Below are 21,058 nucleotides of genomic sequence, written 5' to 3' on the forward strand. Positions count from 1 at the left end.
CATAGTCTGTTATCCCTGGGTTTGTACTGTATCTCTCTCTTTCTACACTACACTACTATTTCTCACTTTCTCTCTAGCATTCCTCTTTCCTACTCCTAACTTTTACTTTTTCCCACCTCTTTATACCTCCCTCTCTCCTCGCTGTCTCCTTTTCTTTGCCTGCTCACCCACCACCCTCACAAACTTGCAGCTTGTTCCTTTAATACTCCACCTATAGCCAAGCTGGCAGAGTTTTGCTAGTCCTCTATGGAGAAGAGTTAATAGGTGCGATGTGAGCAGCTGCAGGAATATGAGAGGCAGGAAAGACTCTGAATATTAACCGTTAATTGATATCGTTCCATCCTCTTGTAAAATGCACACAGCAGACAGGACAGGAGGCTTAAACTATTCCTTTACCCGCTATCCAATCAGCTGCTTGCCGACACTCCTTCAACAAACTAATATAGGAAGTTTTTTTTTTGTTTTTTGAAAGAGTGGTTGTTGCAATAAGAGCTGTAAGAATTCCATTTACAATGGAAGCAGCATGCGGTTCATGAATATTACAGTGCTGGAAATATCAGCTGCAGAGGAAAATAATTACGTTTCTTTTTTTTTCCCAAATGAAACACCCCCGTTTGAATGTTAGAAGTCAGGCAGGTCTCACATAGGATCTAACAGCTAATCCTACAATTCTCACAATTAATGAGCAGACAAATAAAAAAAAATATATAAAAAAAAATATTCAGATTTAATTACATGACAATCAAATTTCATCTCTTTTTTTGTGCCGCCAGCGATGGGATGAGAAACAGTTTAGAATTTTAATTTTTTTTTTTTTTTTTGCTTTAATGTAATGACATTTTTTGACGATTTCCTAATTTTACTTCCATTGTTCTCCAACATTTGGCAAAAGCCATGCATTGGAGTAAGACGTCCGTGCTGCGGGTGATGGGCGGGGCCTGTTCACAGGAAGTGACTCGCAGACGCCACTGGTTGGAGTAAGACGTCTGTGCTGCGGGTGATGGGCGGGGCCTGTTCACAGGAAGTGACTCGCAGACACCACTGGTTGGAGTAAGAAGTCTGTGCTGCGGGTGATGGGCGGGGCCTGTTCATGGAAAGTGACTCACTAGTCAGAGCAGATGAGGTTGATTGCTGATCTGTTTTTTTTGCGTGGCCTAGTTCCCAAATTTCCCAGCCAATGCCTAATACTAACCTTCACCTCCCTCTCCTCTGCCTAAAGGTGGCCACTAACGATCCAATTTCTAGTGAAAAATCATTTGAGCGATCAGAAAAGCCTGATCCAAAGTGAAATCGATCACTACACCATCAACGAACCAATCTTTGCTTCCTATCACTACAAACAAGAAAATCTAAATTTTGGTTTGATAAAAAGCCAATCGGTGAACTTGATCGTTCATAATCGATTGTGCCCATCAACTGAGATTATTTACATCCAATCAGAATTTCTAATCGCTCGAACCATTTTTCACTTCAAATTGGACAGTTAGTGGCCACCTTAACACTAACGCCCCCTCCTCTGCATAACACTAACACTAATACTAAGAGGAAGGATTAAACAGAGTAAACTCTCTAAATGCATACAGGGTGCATTACTCTCTGTTTTCCTTCTGTACTGTGCTAGAGTGCAGGTCCACTTTAAAGAGGAATTGCAGTGAAAAAAACATCATGAATATTTTTTATTTTTACAAAATTAATTAATTTAGTCAGTGTTTGCCCATTGTAAAATATTTCCTCTCCCTGATTTATATTCTGAAAATTATCACAGGTGCCGTGTCAGGTGCAGATCTGCCGAAAGGTTGGTTTCTGAGAATTCCAAAGCCAGTGAAAATAATGCCTCGTCTCCCAGAATGTTCTGTAAAGAGAATGCCGCATAGCTAAACAACCAAGGCTAAGGATGACTGGAAGGGTGGAGCTACATACCAATATACAGCAATATATAGATATAGGAAGTGTTTCTGATGCTGAAACCAAGAAGAATACTACAAATAATTTACTGCATTCTACTATATGTCACTACAGTTCCTCTTTAAAGTGGTATGAAACTCAACATTTCCTCTTTGCTCTAATGATTATTTACAGCATAAAATGTACTACCACAAAAAAGTAGCAGCACAGCATTCAAAAAGTTAAACACAGCACTTTGTTCTTCAGTGGAAAGCTCCTTGCTTCAGTGGGCAGCTTCTCGCCACATTGGAAAAGTGATAACATTATCTTTTGTTTACATTCCTTTACCAGATACATTTGGTAAACATTATCAAACTGCCGAAACTGAGCTGCTGTAGTGAGATGAGAAGCAGAAAGAGCTGAGAAGTGATAACCAGATAGCTTTTTAATATAAAAATACATCAGCTATGCAAATACTGCAATATAATGCAATGGCAGCTTTCAGAGCAGGTAAACTATACTTTGTAATGTTTACACAGACAATATTACTTAAATAACTAAAAAAAAAGTAGGAAAAAACATTTCATTGAATGTTATGGTCAGAGTGTTATCCCACTTTAAGGTCACATAATGATGATTTTTTTGTCTACAATAGGTATTGGACTGGCAGGAGGGAGGGGAGCAGAGGTGGCAAAATTTGGTAATCTGCCTAAATGCTTTATGGCAATTCTGAGTATTTGTTTCCAGGTTACAAGGGACGGGCTAGTATGAATCACTGGTGCCATGATGGGTGAGTATATATATTAATCATGATAAAATGCTTTTGGCAGTACTGGCATAACTTATTTGATCATACAGCAGCCTAACCCATGTCCTCACTGCTCCAGGCCTCCATCTTTGACAAGTAACACCCAGCATACAATTGGTGGGACGCAGAGTATAAGTTGCAGACATTGTATGTCCCCCCCCCCCCCCCAATCCACCCCCGGTAAAGATGAAGACAACACCAGTAATGTGCTCCTTGCCTCCGGTACAGCCCAGCTTGTCAGAGAGGTAAATGGGATTAAATGTCCCCATTCCCCCTCCGACAATAACTTATTGTGGCGGAGATCAGCAGCGGCTCCCGTAGAAGCAGCGAGGAAAAGAGATGCGATTTCCCTACAGATTGTCGGCAAATACTTTTGTTAGCAAATTATGGCCTGAGAGTTTGTGTTCTTAATGGGATGTGATATAACTTGTCTAAAGGGAACTTAAAAACCTGTCAAGAGAACTGAAACCAGCTGCGGAGCGGAACAATTCCAGCGAAATAGCTGAAATTCATGCATTGTGGTCATTGGCAGCCGTTCAACAACGATATCTAGGAATTCCCTGCTGTACGGCTCAATATATTCACAAGACAGAGTGCTGACGGTATCAGGAGAGGGGGGAGGACTGTTACAGCATTCACTATGGTAGGAGACAACTGCTACAACATTGTTTGTGGTAGGGAATGGCCATTACAGCGTCCTCTGTGGCTGGAGATAACTATTACAACATCCTCTGTGACAGACTGTGGCCATTACACCATCCTCAGTGGCAGGAGATGGCCAATATACCATCATCAGTAGCAGGAAATATTGAATTACAGCATCCTCTGTGGCATTACAATGCCCTCTGTGGCAGGAGTGGGCATTACGGCATCCTCTGTGGCAGGATATGGCCACAATACAACATCCTCTGTGGCAGGAAGTGGTCAATACAGTGTCCTCTGTGGCACTGCAATGTCCTCTGTGGCAGGAGTGGGCATTACGGCTTCCTCTGTGGCAGGATATGGCCACATGACAGCATCCTCTGTGGCAGGAAGTGGTCATTACAGCGTCCTCTGTGGCACTACAATGTCCTCTTTGGCAGGAGTGGGCATTACAGTATTCTATGTGGCAGGAGATGGCCACATTACAGCGTATTGTGTGGCAGAAGGTGGCCATTACAGCGTCCTCTGTGGTACTACAATGTCCTCTTTGGTAGGAGTGGGCATTACAGTATTCTATGTGGCAGGAGATGGCCACATTACAGCGTATTGTGTGGCAGAAGGTGGCCATTACAGCATCCTCTGTGGCACTACAATGTCCTCTTTGGTAGGAGTGGGCATTACAGTATTCTGTGTGGCAGGAGATGGCCACATTACAGCGTCCTCTGTGGCAGGAAGTGGTCATTACAGTGTCCTCTGTGGCAGAAGATTACTATAAAAGTTTTTTCTGTGGCAGGGGATGGCCACTACAGTGTCTTCAATGGCAGTGTCCCTTAAGGTGGAAGAGGATTGCTAAAGCGTCCTCTGTGGTAAGACACAATAACCACAGCGTCCTCCATGGCAGGAGAAACCCTCCACAGTGCCTTTCTGGTAGCATTGGTGTCATACTCCATATGAATCTGCACACAAGCAGTGAGGGCTGTCGGTTGATGGGCACATATGTCCAGCATGGCATAAGGCCTTGTATGCACACGCATATGGTTTTGGAATCGGCATGCGCAGCACACAAAGGGCTTGATTCACTAAACCATGCTAACTCATATCACGGCCGCACCAGCGTTTTCTAACGCAATTTCACGAATGTTCGCGCGCAATTTCAATTCGCAAAACTCGAAATTGCACGTGAAAACGCTAGCATGGCCGTGATATGAGTTATCATGGTTTAGTGAATCAAGCCTAAAGACTTGCCAAACAGTCATTCCATTATAAATAACCTCCCTCATAATCACTCAACGCTGATTGCTCTGGGTGTGCCTTACCATGTACCTAGTGTGCTCCTTGACTTGCTTAGCCACTCCTGACCTGCTTCCTCATTCTGATCTGACTTATCCTTGATTTGATCTGCCTTTTTTATCTTGGCCCTTTGACTTCGGCAACACTACTTATCTGTCTGTCCTGAACCGGCCTGTGACCTTTACTATGCCAGTTATCAGTCTGTCCTGAACTTGGCCTGTGACCTTTACTATGCCAGTTATCAGTCTGTCCTGAACTTGGCCTGTGACCTTTACTATGCCAGTTATCAGTTTGTCCTGATCTTGGCCTGTGACCTTGACTATGCCTGTCATCCGTCAGTCCTGACCTTGACCTGTTGCCATTGCTATGCCAGGTATCAGTCTGTCCTGGACTGGACTTGTGACCTTTACTATGCCAGGTATCAGTCTGTCCTGGACTGGACTTGTGACCTTTACTATGCCAGTTATCTGTTTGAACTGAACTTGGCCTTTGGCTTTGAATAGCGATCACCAGCCTGTACCTGCTACAATCAGAAATAACTCTTCTTTACAGTGTCTCCTGTTGTAGTTGTGTCAGGTGGGGCATTCCCAGATGACACAACATGGTAGTCACTAGCAGTAGAGTAACTTACTGCCCACTATAAATAGTGAACTAACAGCCTTTGCAAGAGACTCTGGTGAAGCCCAGTGACTACGTAGATTTCATCCTCTGGGGAAGCTCATGCGTTCTACTGCTGGCAGAGTCAAAAGCGCTTCTGCAATTAACAATAGGGCGCCCAGAACCTTTTAGGATTTTATATAGACAGTGGAGTGAGGGTGACGCCTGTGTGACTGGCTTTTTAGCATTCCTCACTGGGGACTGCTATGCCCCAAATGAGGGTTGAAAATGATTTCCCCTGACAGCCTGTATTTTCCAATAAATCCAGATTAGGTATCTTGCCTCACTAGTGTAGTCCATAGTTCTCCAACCCAGCAGAATCTCAGTTAACCGGCCTAAACCACTTTGAACCCAGACAAAGCTTCGGTATTAAGAGCACCAGTTTCTTTTCAGGGTCCTTTCACACTGAATCCGCTGCACTCAGTCGCAGCGGACAATATCATTGCAACCCAACACGATGCAATGATACTTCAATGGTACGTTCACATTGGGTGCAGCTTGTTTCGACGGAGTAATGCACAGCATGCTGAGCTTTTTCTGGACAACGTGTGTTTACAGGGGCCGTGAAGCATAACATCATTGTACTGCATGCTTCACTGAATGGTACGCACTGTACGCCAAATGCGCGATGTGACTTTTTGGCTCTGTTGTGTTGCAGCGTACACAGTGTGGAAGGACCCTAAACAAAAAGATGGGGGGAAAACATGCATTGTTTTTTTAATATAACAAAGAAGTTTGAATAAAACAAACGCAACCAAAATTGAATCAGTAAATCTTTTATTCAGCCATGAATACACTTTGTAAAAACAGGAAACCGTCTATAGGATACAACTTTATACAGCCAAAAAATACACCTTAAAGGACAACTGAAGTGAGAGGTATATGGAGGCTGCCATATTTATCACACCAGAAACAAGCATGCAGCTAATCTTGTTATATTTGAGAAAAATGTCAGAAACACCTGATCTGCTGCATGCTTGTTCAGGGTCTATGGCTAAAAGTATTTAGAAGGCGAGGCAGAAGATCAGCAGGACAGCCAGGCAACTGGTATTGTTTCAAAGGAAAAAATATGGCAGCCTCCATATCCCTCTCACTTCAATTGCCCTTTAAGCATTTACAGGGAAATCAGTACAACTTTTTATATTACTATTGTACAGAAAAACAAATAACATTCACCACTCTAAATGTTGATCTTAGACACAACTATGCGCTTTGAGTCCTATGGGAGAAAAGCGCTTTACAAATGTTATTGTATTGTATTGTATTAAATGCAACCCTTATGTTCTCTCACTGCCTGCTGAGAAAATTAGACTTATAACTTTGAACTTAGTAACAGTTTTTTTTTAAAAAAGACAAGTTGTTCTTTATGAAAAAGCCTTAGTAGGAAAGGGGTTCGTTTACATTCATATAATGCATTTTGTTCCATTTTTTTGCCCTTTGTAGTCACAGACTCCTTTATTTGTCAGGAAAAAAAAGTTGTTTTCCGCCACCTTACCTCTATTATTAGTCTGAGAGGGGTGGGGCTTTATAATAAGGGGTGAGTAACTACAATGCTTTCTTACTTCTGCCTTTTAAACAGTGCTGTGGTTAATATAATTAGAAATAGCACATCTTGGGTTTTGAAACGATCATTAGGACCCGCGGTGCTCATACAATACATCACAGGCAGATCGTCCAACAGACAGATCTCTCTTTGATCAAATCTGTTGCCTGCCCACACGCCACAGACCGATTTCTGATAGAATTCAGGCTAAGGAATCGGCGTAGTGACCCCACCTCTGCCGCCTGTCTGGCCGTCCCCCTGTGCCCTGTAAATTCTCATCAGTCCCCTGGCCTTACTCCTGGCCTTCTCCACCATCACTGCCGTCTCCGCGGGGTGATGGCATAGGAGGCCGGAGTTGCACCAGTGGACAGATGAGAATTTACAGAGCACGAGCACCGGGGGGCATTTAACACTTGAAGGGACAGCAGCTGGGGGTGTGTTGCATATTACAGTTTTATCGCACACTGTTGCCGCCACACCTGATCGAACACCTACGTTCTTCCAGCACTTTCGATCGGTGCTTACACTGATCACGGCCCGAAATCCATCGAAACATCGTTCAGGCGAACATGTAGTAGCACCGATTTTCATTCAATTCAATCATATTATTGAATTGTATGGTCGACTGGGCTGCAAAATCGGTAGATGGATCTGGCCAGCTTAAGGCTACAAAACTGAGCCGGAATTGAAACAACAAGTCTGATTATTATTTAGTATTTATATAGCGCCGTCATCTTCCCCAGCGCTGTACAGAGTATATTGTCCTGTCACTTAACTGTCCCTCAGAGGGGCTCACAATCTAATGCCTGCCATAGTCATATGTCTATATCATGTAGTGTATGTATTGTAGTCTAGGGCCAATTTAGGGGGAAGCCAATTAACTTATCTGTATGTTTTTTTGGGATGTGGGAGGAAACCAGGGTGTCCGGAGGAAACCCACACAGGCACGGGGGGGAGAACATACAAACTCCTTGCAGTTGGTGAACCCAGCACTGCAAGGCGAGAGTGCTAAGCACTACCACACCATGCTGCCTAATGTGCTGTATAAGAAAAGCTTCATGACACTGACTGGCATAGAGGCACCCTGAAGCAGATAAAGTAGTGTAAAAGGCAACAGATAGTACAATTGGTTTCTGCCAGCGTCCCACACTTTTGTGTTTCTGAGCACACTCTGCCTGCCGGCTACACTTTCTACAGACGCCCATGTCTACATAATCCCCAGAGTGTGTGCGATTGATCCACTCACTTTCCAGAGGCCAGGAGAGTTAATAATGTGAATAGTAAGAGGATAGCGGGGTGTATCGGGTATCCCGGTGTCAGCAGTCTCTCACTCTCTCTGTCTTCTGTCTCTCGCTACTTCCAGCACCAAATTTAGAATAAAGATTCGGGGGGAAGCTAATTGTGTCTGCAGCGTCTGTAGTTTTCATGCTGCGTGTGACACACTTATAAATAGCTGCAGCACAAGTGCCAAGCGCAAAACAATAACAGGGCTCCAGCTGCCCCCATCTGTGCTGTGCGTTCCCCCCTTATATACCGAATCCCAGGGATCTGTACACTGAACCCCACCAGCGACCTGGCCGTGGCCTCCACCGCTAACCAAGTATCACCATCAGCAGAACCGCCACAAAGGCCAATGTCCAGGTGCATCACCCCATACAGACTCACTAAATATAGTTTGGTTGTGACGTAAGGTGGCCAAACACATCGATTTTTCCTGCTAGAAACTGATGCCGCAAACAATGGCTGGTCATTCGTTTTTCGACCCAAATTGGCGGTATTGGTCGATCATGCTGTACAGAAGATATATCTCAATTGGCGCAAAGTGTTGGTAGCAGAGCTAACTCTCCCTTTTACCAGTGTGCCTACCCCCATGTTGTGGCACCCTTCCCTGGGTCTCCTCTCCCAGGGCTTCTGTGCCATGTGACAAACAGGGCCGAGCGGTGAGTACGCAGCTTATAGGTCCCTTGACCATCATAGGTAGCTACAGGTGCCCCATAGTATTAGGTAGCCTGAGCTATCCTCAGTATTAAGTAGCTAGAGGTGCTCCCAAGTATTAGGTAGCTAGAGCCAGTGCCCCCGACTGGAGGGGGATCTGGACAGTGGAATGCAGAGACCCGGGTGAGTAGCCTCTCATTTACACTCTGCTCTGGAGTTTGCATAGGTAAGGCGGGAGGGAGGCACTTAGGGACAGGAGTGAGCCACCTTTCCCTCATCAGGCGCTTATAGGCATGTGCCTACAGTGCCTTATGGTAAATCTCACCCTGGGCTATACCATGACCTGGACAAACAGGATCCTTCCCAGATGATGATGTTGATTTCTCCTTATGTCCTTGCCTATATGTTAAAACATGTATATAATGAATGAGGATTCTTGCTGTACAGTATATCCTCCCCACACTTTGGCCGCTATGCTGGAACAAACACAACAATACAGACTTCCTGCTTCTAATATAAAGCTAGATATGTAGAAATAATGGGAGGCTAATGTAGTAAGTATATCCTTAGTGGTATTCCACTTATACTAAATAGTCACACAAATTCTTTACAAGGATATCAAAAAAGCAAGTAAAGCTCCAGAAACCAACAAAAATAGTCTAAATTTTATCGAATATTCAAAACTGCAAAAAAATTAAACCACCGTAAATCTTAAATTGTGAAAAGTTCATCCATCCAATGACAACAACAGGCAAATGAGCACCACCATAAATTTTGACAATATAGACTTGTATTCTTTTTAAGCCACAACGCCGGTTTGTTTTGGGTTAGACAACCCTTCTCAGGCCTTATTAATACAATAAAGATCGAAAAGTAATAAAACATACATTATAATGATATATTAATACCAAATTTCCTCAGTAGATCCAGGGAGGCCTGAAGAAGTGTTGCATTATGGGTTCTCCTTCAGGCTGATGTGGAAGATATGCCGGCAAGCAGGATCATCCGCAAGGCAATAGAGGGATTTTGGTGATCCTTGTAGTAACCTCATACTCAGGAACACCGAGGTAAAAAAGAGGCCAGGAGCCCAATGGTGCAGTATCGTGGAGAATGTGGGGAATTGTAAGTATATACAGCTATACTCACAAAAGTGGGTTGCAGATCCCGGCAACCACCGTATAAATCAGTGGGAAATTACCCGCCCCCCCGCTCGGTTTTCCAGGTTCTGTAGGAAGCTGGATGGTCACTCTCCTGGGTTTGTAGTTTTGCAAAAAACGATTGCCTCCAAAGGAAGTTTAACTAGAAACTTGTAAGGATAGAAGCGCCCAAGTGTAAATAGTATTCTATGGACTTATTATAGGACAGAGAGGTAATCTCTTAACTCTCCGGAAGATAGGACACCAGTAGTACTGGAAAAATATTTCTTCAAATCACAAAATAAACAATGCACTTGACAGGTATCAGCCCGCTTCCTCAGGTCAATACACACTGCCTTGCAGCATAGTAGACAGAATATAGGCGCCCATCCTTAAAAGTATCCACAAGGCAACCTAGGCAGAATCCTGGGGCATAATGGGTGTCAAGGGGCCCAGCTGACACTTTCTGTGACCCCTGTCACACCTCAGATTGCGAAAGGATGAGCCAAAGCTACTATCTTGCCTAGAGCCCCATTTCACCTTAACCCATCTTTGGTACAGCACCATAGCACATGTTGGTGCTATATAAAATAATAATAATGGGGGAAAGCGAGAGGAATGGAGAGACAGCAGCAGAGTGTGAATAATAGATGGATATAACAGGGAAAGCAGTCAGCTCACACATTAAACAAGTAAGTCAGACTGTGCTGTGTAGCAGGAACACTGGCTGACCTGTCTCACTAAATGCACATTTCCTTCTCTCTGAGGAATGGATGGATTGTGACAGAGTCCCCCGATAGGAATCACATCTCTGGGAATCCTCCACCGCCATCCATAAACAATGGCTCCAATTAACCCGCAGCTGTACAAATACACAAATCCCGACCCGGGCCTAAAAGGCGGCTTGTTCAACGCTGTTTGCTTAAAGGAAGACGGGGATGGCTGGGCCTTAATCAGGCAATAAATTATTTCCTGCAATTATAATAAATAGAAAATTATCTCCAAATTGGGAGTGTTAATTGAAAATCAAAATTCAGAGTGAAGTTTGGAGATTACACGCTGCATATAATGAGGCAGGAGAGACTTCACCTCTGTTCCTCTGTAAATAGGGGGTGATTATCTGCTGACCACGGGGCGAGGGGGGTGGCCCGGCGCCAATTCACTGCAGAGTAACGCTGAGAGCGCAAACAGCTCATCAATGCGCACATGTTCCAGCCGGCTACGTGTTACATTGTGTCAGTGTAGAGGCAGCACAGAGCATAGCGGACGGGAGTTCCACCAGGAGGGAGAGCATTGGAGGACAAGAGTTCACACTTGTCTTCACATGCATATGCATGCGATTCTTCTGCATGCACGATTCTGCATTTGTTTTGTTTGGGGTTTTTTTTTGCAATTTTTAAAGAAAATCTTAGATTACCTAAAGGACCACTACAGCGTAAAAAGTAAGCAGTTAAAACCTGTCGGAACGGACAGGTTTTTGACTAGTCCATCTCCTCATGGGGGATTCTCAGAGTTTTCTTTGTGTTCAAAAGCATTTCCTGAACTTATCTGAATTTCCCGAACTTATTTGCTAAGTCTAACTACCAAAATATTGTGCGAGTAAGGAGGCTGGTTAGTATATTCCTATTTTGGCAGTTAGACTTGGCAACCGCCATTCACTAGGAGATTGACTAGTCCAAAACTTGTCAGTTCTGACAGATTTTAACTGCTTACTTTTTTCCGCTACAGTGGTCCTTTAAGTTACTTACCTGAGGATTCTTCTAGCCCCCTGTAGTACTTTTGGTCCCTCGCTGTCCTCCTGGTCCGCCACCGATTGGTCCGTTTACGCTCATGCCGTGGTGAGAGTTCTGCACATGTGTAGCTGCAAGGTTTACAAACTGCACATGAGCAGAATGCTCTCAGCCCCAGGAAAGTGTTTGGAGTGATGGCAGTACCACCGAGGGGACCAGGAGGATGGGGTGGGACCTGCAGGACTACAGGGGCCTGAAAGAAGCCCCAGGTAAGTTAAATTGCACTTCAACACATCACTTAAGATTACCTTTATATACTGTACATTTGTATGCAAAATTTAACATTGCATTTTTGTTCATGGTGGAGAGCGATGAACTTAATTTACACAAAAATCCATCTAATTAAGTTCAAAATCAAAATGCTAATTTTAAAGCAATATGCAAATTGTATGAACATTTTCTGCATTCACATTGACTTGTATCGAAACACGGATCACACCTCACACACAGAAAAAAAAGCAAAGCTGTCAATGCAGAAATACCGTGAATGCAAATTTGCATATGAACGTCTAAAAAAAAATAAATATATATATATATATAGAATGCCACTGGCCTACATCACATGTGCGGCGATCCCATTTTTGAAAAATCGCAAGTTGCGCATGATTTTTTGTTTCCGGGATCTAATTGCTGGTTTGTAGAGAAAATAGTTGAAGCAAACAAAATTTGTTTCTTTACAGCATTAGATTGATTTTTTTGTCCTTTCAGGTGGATCACTCCCCTGGGTCATGTCAGATCATAGCAAGGACCGCAGAGAAGGTTCAGCAAGGGTTTTAATGTACTCCCCTGTAGAGCTCTAGGCACAGTTACCGGCATGTCCTTAGGTAGGAATCTGATCTGCGAGTAGTTGAGCACCTGGATAATTGGGACATGGTATGAAAGATAGTCCCATCATCATATACTATTATGCTGATCCTGGGTACCTGCGTTCTTTATTTGGGAGCTCTGTTTCATTGGACCCCAAATTCAGGCTTTTACATTTCCCGATAGAAAGATTTACTAAGCACCAGAAAAGGCTAGCAAAGTTTGTCTTTGTAGCTGCTAAGCAGGCCATTGCCAAAGCATGGAAATCTCAATGTACTTGCTTTGAGAAGCTAGAGTCACAAATGCTATGGTACTGGAAGGAACAGCGGAAATTCGGGAAGATCGCTTGGCCCAAACAGCTCCAGTATAGAACCCATGGCACCAATTGAAAGGTTTGAGACAAAGGAGTTCCGAGGTGAAACACCTTACGTTAACACAAACACATTGGCCGCTAGAATTCTGCCATGAGGGGGACTGCATCCTCCGTTGTAATCCGGCCTGAACTAGGCCCCCCCCCCCTTGGGTTGTGAACTTTGACATGGAAGCAGTATTTGTTGCACATGTGCAGTATTGGCCTTACACTTCATCTTTTCAATCTTAAATCTAAGCAGGACAAGGCCAGATTTATGGTTTCTGCGCCTCCTAGACCAACTTTCTTGCATCTCCCCTTCCATATGCAGCACAGCGCTCCTATTCCTTGTGCAGCCCCCTCTTCCATGTCTATTATTCATGTACTGCAGACCCCTTTAATTATACACAAATCCCTTGAGCTGTAGCTCGTTCTTTAGGTTTCCTTATTTGCAACCTCTGTATTCCATTTGGGCAATATCTCTTCCATGTCCAGCCGCCCCTCAGCCAGCTGCTGCCCAATGCCCAGGGCCTTTGTGGCCTTTCCAGAAATCCGGCCCTGAAGCTCGACTGGATTACTTCAAGAGGCGTTATTGCTGTGGTTATTGCATGCAGCTGCAATCACTAATTCACACATCTCTCAGCAGACCTCTCTCTATTATCTGATATGACCCAGGCTGGCTTCAAGCTGCCGATGCTTGCCACTGCTATAACACAACCCCTCATTCACACAGCTTTCAGCATCCCTCATTATGTTCACATATGACCCATACTGCCAGATGTTACAACTGCCAACACATATCCACTAATCCCCAACTGGCTGTATGCATTGCAGGTGGAGCATCAGTCATATGAGATCACAGAAAGGGATTCTGACCATGTGTAAATCAGTGGCTATGTAAGAAAGCAGTAGCCACTAGGAATAAGTGGAGCAAGTGTGCAGAGCTGGGATCTCAAGTGGCAGAGATGCCAACACCCATCCTCCCCAAACTACAGCAAGGGGAGACCGAATACATGCAACAGGTAAGCAGAACTGGGAACCCAGGAACGCAGAGACCTCACCACTGGTGTCCCAAAAACATAACAAAAGACATTTACGCGGGCGCAGATTAAGCTAGTAATGCTACAACACAGTTTACATCCCGCGGCCCCGACGTGCACAAACAACACAGCGGGATCTAACAACAGAACAATTGCAGTCCCGCGCCTCTGACTTGTTGAATGATTTTGCCTATTTGTCCGTAAAGCGGAAAGACAAGGAGAGCGGAGCTGAGTGATATCGGCGGCCTACATCTCGGCGGTGATCACAAAATACAATATTCTGTGTTATACGGACACAGCGTCCCCCAGGAGTCCCTCCGACAAGCAACAGACAAGGGCCGCAGCACTTCACATGAGCGATCAGCACTCCATAATTTACAACGCGCCTGCGAATGAATACTAAATGACTGAACCGTCAGTCCCCGCCATTATCTGGAGCATTATTCCCACCGAAAAAAAAAAAGAAAAGAGAAAAAACTGGAGGGAGCCGGAGTTCCTGAAAATAATTTGTCGCCACTCCTGGGGGAGGTATCCATTATTTAGCGCCCCGCGCCATTATCTGCTAGAAAGAGAATTGCAGCGGCTCTTTGTAGAATTCGACAATTGCCGAGCCTGCGTCCCTTTCCATTAAATTCCATCGTCTCATCTCCCATTAACCCCTCTGCCGCCACTCATCGTCTCTGTATCACAGCATTATTTTTACGGGAGTTCCGATAGATCGATGACATCGCAACACGTGACAAACGCTGCATGCTACTTGCGGTGAAAGTGAACTTACATGGTTATTATTTATTTTATTTTTTTCAAACATTATTGCCAGCCCTCAAAAATAAAATAGGGTTAAAGAGGAACTCCAGTGAAACTAATGTAATAAAAAAAAAAGTGTTTAATTTTTACAATAATTATGTATAAATGATTTAGTCAGGGTTTGCCCATTGTAAAATCTTTCCTCTCCCTGATTTACATTTTGACATTTATCACATGGTGACATATTTACTGCTGGCAGGTGATGTCAGTGGAAGGAGATGCTGCTTGCTTCTTGGGCAGTTGGAAACAGCTGTTACTTCCCACGATTAAACAAGGTTCCCACAGTGTGATGTCAGAACCATAGTCCTGACATCACACTGTGGGAGGGGGTTCACCACAATATCAGCCATACAGAGCCCCCTGATGATCCATTTGTAAAAAGGAAAATATTTCTCATGGGAAAGGGGGTATCAGCTACTGATTGGGATGAAGTTCAATTCTTGGTTACGTTCTCTCTTTAATATTTTTTTTTTAAACTTGTCAAAAAAAGTGAGAATCAAGTCAAGGTCAACTGTTACTGTTCTGCTCTGAGATCAGATGACACCACACTGCAGGTAGACATCCACACAGGACAGACAAACCCTGCCTAGACCAGCAAAGCAAACTCTTGACTCTGTAACTCAGTGGTACACCTGCTGCCTTCAGGCTCACCTAAGCTATAGGGTCAGTCGCTCTTTGGGAGCCATGTTCCTCTGTCCCTCTTTCTTCCTCATTATAATAGCAGATGTATTCAGTAGAAGAGCCAGGCGCCTCTTCACATAGTCACAGAGGTGCCTGGCTTTTCCACTGACCACATTTGCTATTGCTCCATTGTTATTGCCTGATAAAGCGGGATTAAACCTGCGAAACTCGTTGCACTGTCCCCCAGAGTATGTAAATAAATTTGTTGTATTTGACAGACACATTGGCAATTTTTGTATCTGCTCGGAGGAGGTAAGTCCACCACTGCCTACTCATGTTTTAAACTTTTTGGATACGTTTATTCTTTTGGCGTATTAAGTCTACCCTTGGTGGAGGGGTGTTACCCCCTTTTTTCCTCAACTACGAGAGCGACTTCTTAATCCTGAGTGTTGTCAGGTCTAATATCCCCACCTGCCTATGCAGTGGTTGGCTTTGAGGTAACCCTGCTTTGTGAGTATAGCTTATTACTCTATCATACTTCATTTCAACTACCAGTACATACTACACTATATGTGGCTCTTCATGTCCCTAATCTGTTTTCTTCCTCATTTGTCCCTCTTTCAACTGATGTGCAGATCTGTGTAAATATATGTATTTGTCTACTGAAAAATCTGTTTAGTTGACCCTAAACTTTATTCCCATTATTTAAAATGATATATTTCTTACTTTCAAATGTTAAAATGAAGGGAAACTAATGATGATAGATAGGACAAGTGTGGTTTGAATGACAAAACTACATCTTTTGCTTTTGAATTCTTTATATCGTACCCAAGGCGACATGTGACATGGTGAGATAAACAAGTGTATGTACAGTGTAAACCATTAATAACCAGGCTGTTTCACTTCTTATTTTGCTGTATGAAAGTTAATTTTCAGTGCCATAAACATGGCAGCCACCATCTACCTCTCAGGCGCACTTTAAAAAATTGGACAGCAAATGATGTAGAGAAGGCATGGGGAGGAGGTACTGGCACCGACAAACAACACTTTCCTCACTTCAGAGCATAGCACGCCAATAAATAAATAGTGGACATTAAGTGCTCCTAGGAAAGAAAACCGTTCAGAATTCTTCACTCTCCTCATTGTTTGCTCGCTGAGGGCTGAACTGGTGATCTATGGAATGAAGTGACAAGATGTTGCGTACATTTCTGGCATTTGGGCCTCAGTGTGACTCTGCAGCAATCCTTCAGCCAATCAGGACGATTCCAAGCAGCTACCCCCAAACAGCATCATCAAAAACAGAAGATCTGCCAGCCATGATTGGTGGAAAGTTTTAGTAAAAGCTGTCATTTTCCAAAACAGGAGCCAGGGCCTTGATTCCCGGACCCGATCACTACGGGGGAACGTTTAGGTGACAACAGTGACCGAGCTTTGTAAATACAACAAATCAGGGGTGACCTCTGGGGGTCCTTGGCTTCTCCTCTCATAAACAAACTCCCATTCTTCAACCCCACCAAAGCAATCAGCAACCCCACACTTCTTACTACTATATATATATGTATATATATATATATATATATATATATATATATATATATATATATATATATATATATATATATATGTGTGTGTGTGTGTGTGTGTGAGTGTGTGCGTATATCCATCGCCTGTTTTCGTGCAAAGCAAAAAGCAATTCCCACCTCATAAGTTCAGCTGCAAGAGTGGACAAAGGAAGCACTACTAGGCCCAGCAGACATATTTGGCTAAGCAGAGTGTCTTGCGGCCACAGACCACCCGGAATAGGTCCTCACCTGCAGTGCCAGCACTGGCCTCCATGTCTCACCATCCACTCCTCCACCACAGACCCAGCGCAGCCTCCCCTGCAGTGACTCCGAGGCTTCCCCCGTCCGCTCACTGCTCAGACTTCACACCCCGGACAGCCAGTATGAAGCAGCTCTGCCCAGTCTGGAATCTGAAGCCAGGACTGCACCGCTGAGCAGAGGCTGCACAATCCTTGTATGACCAGCTGGCCTGTATACCGGGATCAAATAACACAACTGTACAACCGCTTATAACCCCTCACACAAGTGTACAATGCTGGGCTTATATTGTGTAACACAACTGTTCACCCTTTATACAAGCCACAAGTGTACAATGCTGGGCTTATATTGTGTAATACAACTGTACAACCGCTTATAACCTCTCATACGAGCCACAAGTGTACAATGCTGGCCTCATATTGTGTAACACAATTGTACAACCGCTTATAACTCCTCACAAAAGTGTACAATGCTGGCCTCATATTGTGTAATACAACTGTACAACTGCTTATCACCCCTCACACAAGTGTACAATGCTGGCCTCATATTGTGTAACACAACTGTTCACCCTTCACACAAGCCACAAGTGTACAATGCTAGGCTCGTATTGTGTAACACAACTGTACAACTGCTTATAACCCCTCACACAGGCCACAAGTGTACAATGCTGGCCTCATATTGTGTAACACAACTGTTCACCCCTCACACAAGCCACAAGTGTACAATGCTAGGCTCGTATTGTGTAACACAACTGTACAACCGCTTATAACCTCTCATACGAGCCACAAGTGTACAATGCTGGCCTCATATTGTGTAACACAACTGTTCACCACTCACACAGGCCACAAGTGTACAATGCTGGCCTCATATTGTGTAACACAACTGTTCACCCTTAATACAAGCCACAAGTGTACAATGCTGGCCTCATATTGTGTAACAGAATTGTACAACCGCTTATAACCCCTCACACAAGTGTACAATGCTGGCCTCATATTGTGCAACAGAATTGTACAACCGCTTATAACCCCTCACACAGGCCACAAGTGTACAATGCTGACCTCATATTGTGTAACACAACTGCACAACCGCTTATAATCCCTCACACAAGTGTACAATGCTGGCCTCATATTGTGTAACACAATTGTACAACCGCTTATAACCCCTCACACAAGTGTAGAATGCTACCGCTTATAACCCCTCACACAAGTGTACAATGCTGGCCTCATATTGTGTAACAACTGTACAACCGCTTATAACCCCTCACACAGGTCACAAGTGTACAATGCTGACCTCATATTGTGTAACACAACTGTACAACCGCTTATAATCCCTCACACAAGTGTACAATGCTGGCCTCATATTGTGTAACTGTACAACCGCTTATAATCCCTCACACAAGTGTACAATGCTGGCCTCATATTGTGTAATACAACTGTACAACCGCTTATAACCCCTCACACAGGCCACAAGTGTACAATGCTGGTCTCATATCATGTAATACAACTGTACAACCGCCTATCACCCCTCACACAAGCCACAAGTGTACAATGCTGGGCTCATATCGTGTAACACAACTGTACAGCCGCCTATCACCCCTCACACAAGTCACAAGTGTACAATGCTGGGCTCATATCGTGTAACACAACTGTACAACCGCCTATCACCCCTCACACAAGCCACAAGTGTACAATGCTGGGCTCATATTGTGTAACACAACTGTACAGCCACTTATCACCCCTCACACAAGCCACAAGTGTACAATGCTGGGCTCATATCGTGTAACACAACTGTACAGCCGCCTATCACCCCTCACACAAGTCACAAGTGTACAATGCTGGGCTCATATCGTGTAACACAACTGTACAACCGCCTATCACCCCTCACACAAGCCACAAGTGTACAACCCTGGCCTCATGTTGTGCAACACAACTGTATAACCACTTATAACCCCCTCACCTCACACAAGTCACAAGTGTATAATGCTGGGTTCATATTGTGCAACACAACTGTACAACCGCTTATAACCCCTCACACAAGCCACAAGTGTACAATGCTGGGTTCATATTGTGCAACACAACTGTACAACCACTTATAACCCCCTCACCTCACACAAGTCACAAGTGTACAATGCTGGGTTCATATTGTGTAACACAACTGTACAACCACTTATAACCCCCTCACCTCACACAAGTCACAAGTGTACAATGCTGGGTTCATATTGTGTAACAACTGTTCACCCTTCATACAAGCCACAAGTGTACAGTGCTGGCCTCATATTGTGTAATACAGCTGTACAACCGCTTATAACCCCTCACACAAGCCACAAGTGTACAATGCTGGGTTCATATTGTGTAACACAACTGTTCACCCTTCATACAAGCCACAAGTGTACAGTGCTGGCCTCATATTGTGTAATACAGCTGTACAACCGCTTATAACCCCTCACACAAGCCACAAGTGTACAATGCTGGGTTCATATTGTGTAACACAACTGTTCACCCTTCATACAAGCCACAAGTGTACAGTGCTGGCCTCATATTGTGCAATAAAGCTGTGCAACCGCTTATAACCTCTCACACAAGCCACAAGTGTACAATGCTGGCCTCATATCGTGTAATACAAGTACACAATAAAAGGGTTCAATGTTATGGAGAAATCTCAAGCTATCAGTTAAAATCTGAATGATTTCCATGGGAGACAGCGAATTACTCAATGCATAGTCAACAGACAAAAATGTCCCCGTTGCAGTCCAGAGTGACCTGTCATTGTCACCTCACACCTGTCATTGTCACCAGACACTTAGTTGTGAACTACACACCACTGCCGGCCACAAATCTCTAAATTAAATGAATTACCTCCTAAGTCAGATACACGAATGTGAAATAAATAAGTTCATAATTACCGGCCGGCCGCAACAATTAAACTGCAAACTGTCCCATGTAAATACTCAAATGTGTGCCTGTGATAAGGAGGCGAGGACCTGTCATGCTGCCAAACCTGTACCAAGACCCACAGCCCTAATAGTTTCTGCTCAGTAACAGCATTATTTGATAAGCAGCTTATTTGTGCGTGATATCAGCGACACAAGAATGACATTAATAAATGGAGTTTGATATCACAAACTGAGAAACGCTGTGATGTCACTGACCGGTAATCTTATCCAGCCATACGGGTGTATTCTAAGTAATGTAACGTTTCTTGAAATTTTATCTCAATGTCCCAGATCTAATATTAAAGGAATAAAAAAGCAACATTGTGAAAATGTAGATTGCAAAACACCCGGCATGTTGCCAAGTCTTTTATCAGATGTCTAGCCCTAAACCACCCCCACCTCTGTCTCTCTCCTGTGTCCCAATCATCCTGACCTCCTGCTGCACCCCTACCACCCCCTCTGCCCCTCTCCTGTATCCTAATCACTCTGTCCACCTGCTGCACCCCAACCCCCTCTGCCCCTCTCCTGTGTCCTAATCACTCGGTCTACCTGCTGCACCCCAACCCCCTCTGTCCCTCTCCTGTGTCCCAATCACTCTGTCCTCCTGCTCCATCACTACCAATTCACCTCTGTCCCTCGCCTGTGTCCCAATCACTCTGTCTTTCTGCTGCACCCCTACAGCCCCCTCTGTCCCTCTCCTGTATCCAAAACCCTCTGTCCTATTGCTGCACCCCTATGGCCCCTCTGCCCCTCTCCTGTGTCACAATCACTCTTTCCTCCTGCTGCACCCCACCCCCCCTCTGCGCCTCTCCTATATCCCAATCACTCTTTCCTCCTGCTGCACCCCAACTCCCTCTGTCCCTCTCCTGTGTCCCAATTACTCTGTCCCCCTGCTGCATCCCAACCCCCTATGTCCCTCTCCTGTGTCCCAATTACTCTGTTCTCCTGCTGCACCATTTTTGCTTACACTTATTACAATTGACTTGGCGTGTTACTGATG

General features: G+C 44.3%; 1 protein-coding gene across 17 annotated transcripts in view; it reads right to left on the bottom strand.

The window, feature by feature from the left end:
• Positions 1 to 21,058, bottom strand: part of SOX6 (SRY-box transcription factor 6) — a 605,164-nt gene that overhangs the window by 335,561 nt on the left and 248,545 nt on the right. Inside the window, exon 1 of one of the 17 annotated variants that reach the window (XM_068260634.1) lies at positions 17,118 to 17,256. The exons of the other annotated variants lie outside the window; for them this stretch is intronic. Coding sequence (XP_068116735.1) covers positions 17,118 to 17,152 — 35 coding nt within the window. The 5' untranslated portion in view covers positions 17,153 to 17,256. Of the gene's footprint in view, positions 1 to 17,117; positions 17,257 to 21,058 lie in introns of those variants that run through there. 17 annotated transcript variants of the gene reach the window in all.

This window comes from Hyperolius riggenbachi, chromosome 11, assembly GCF_040937935.1.
Source record: "Hyperolius riggenbachi isolate aHypRig1 chromosome 11, aHypRig1.pri, whole genome shotgun sequence".
Lineage (NCBI taxonomy): Eukaryota > Metazoa > Chordata > Amphibia > Anura > Hyperoliidae > Hyperolius > Hyperolius riggenbachi.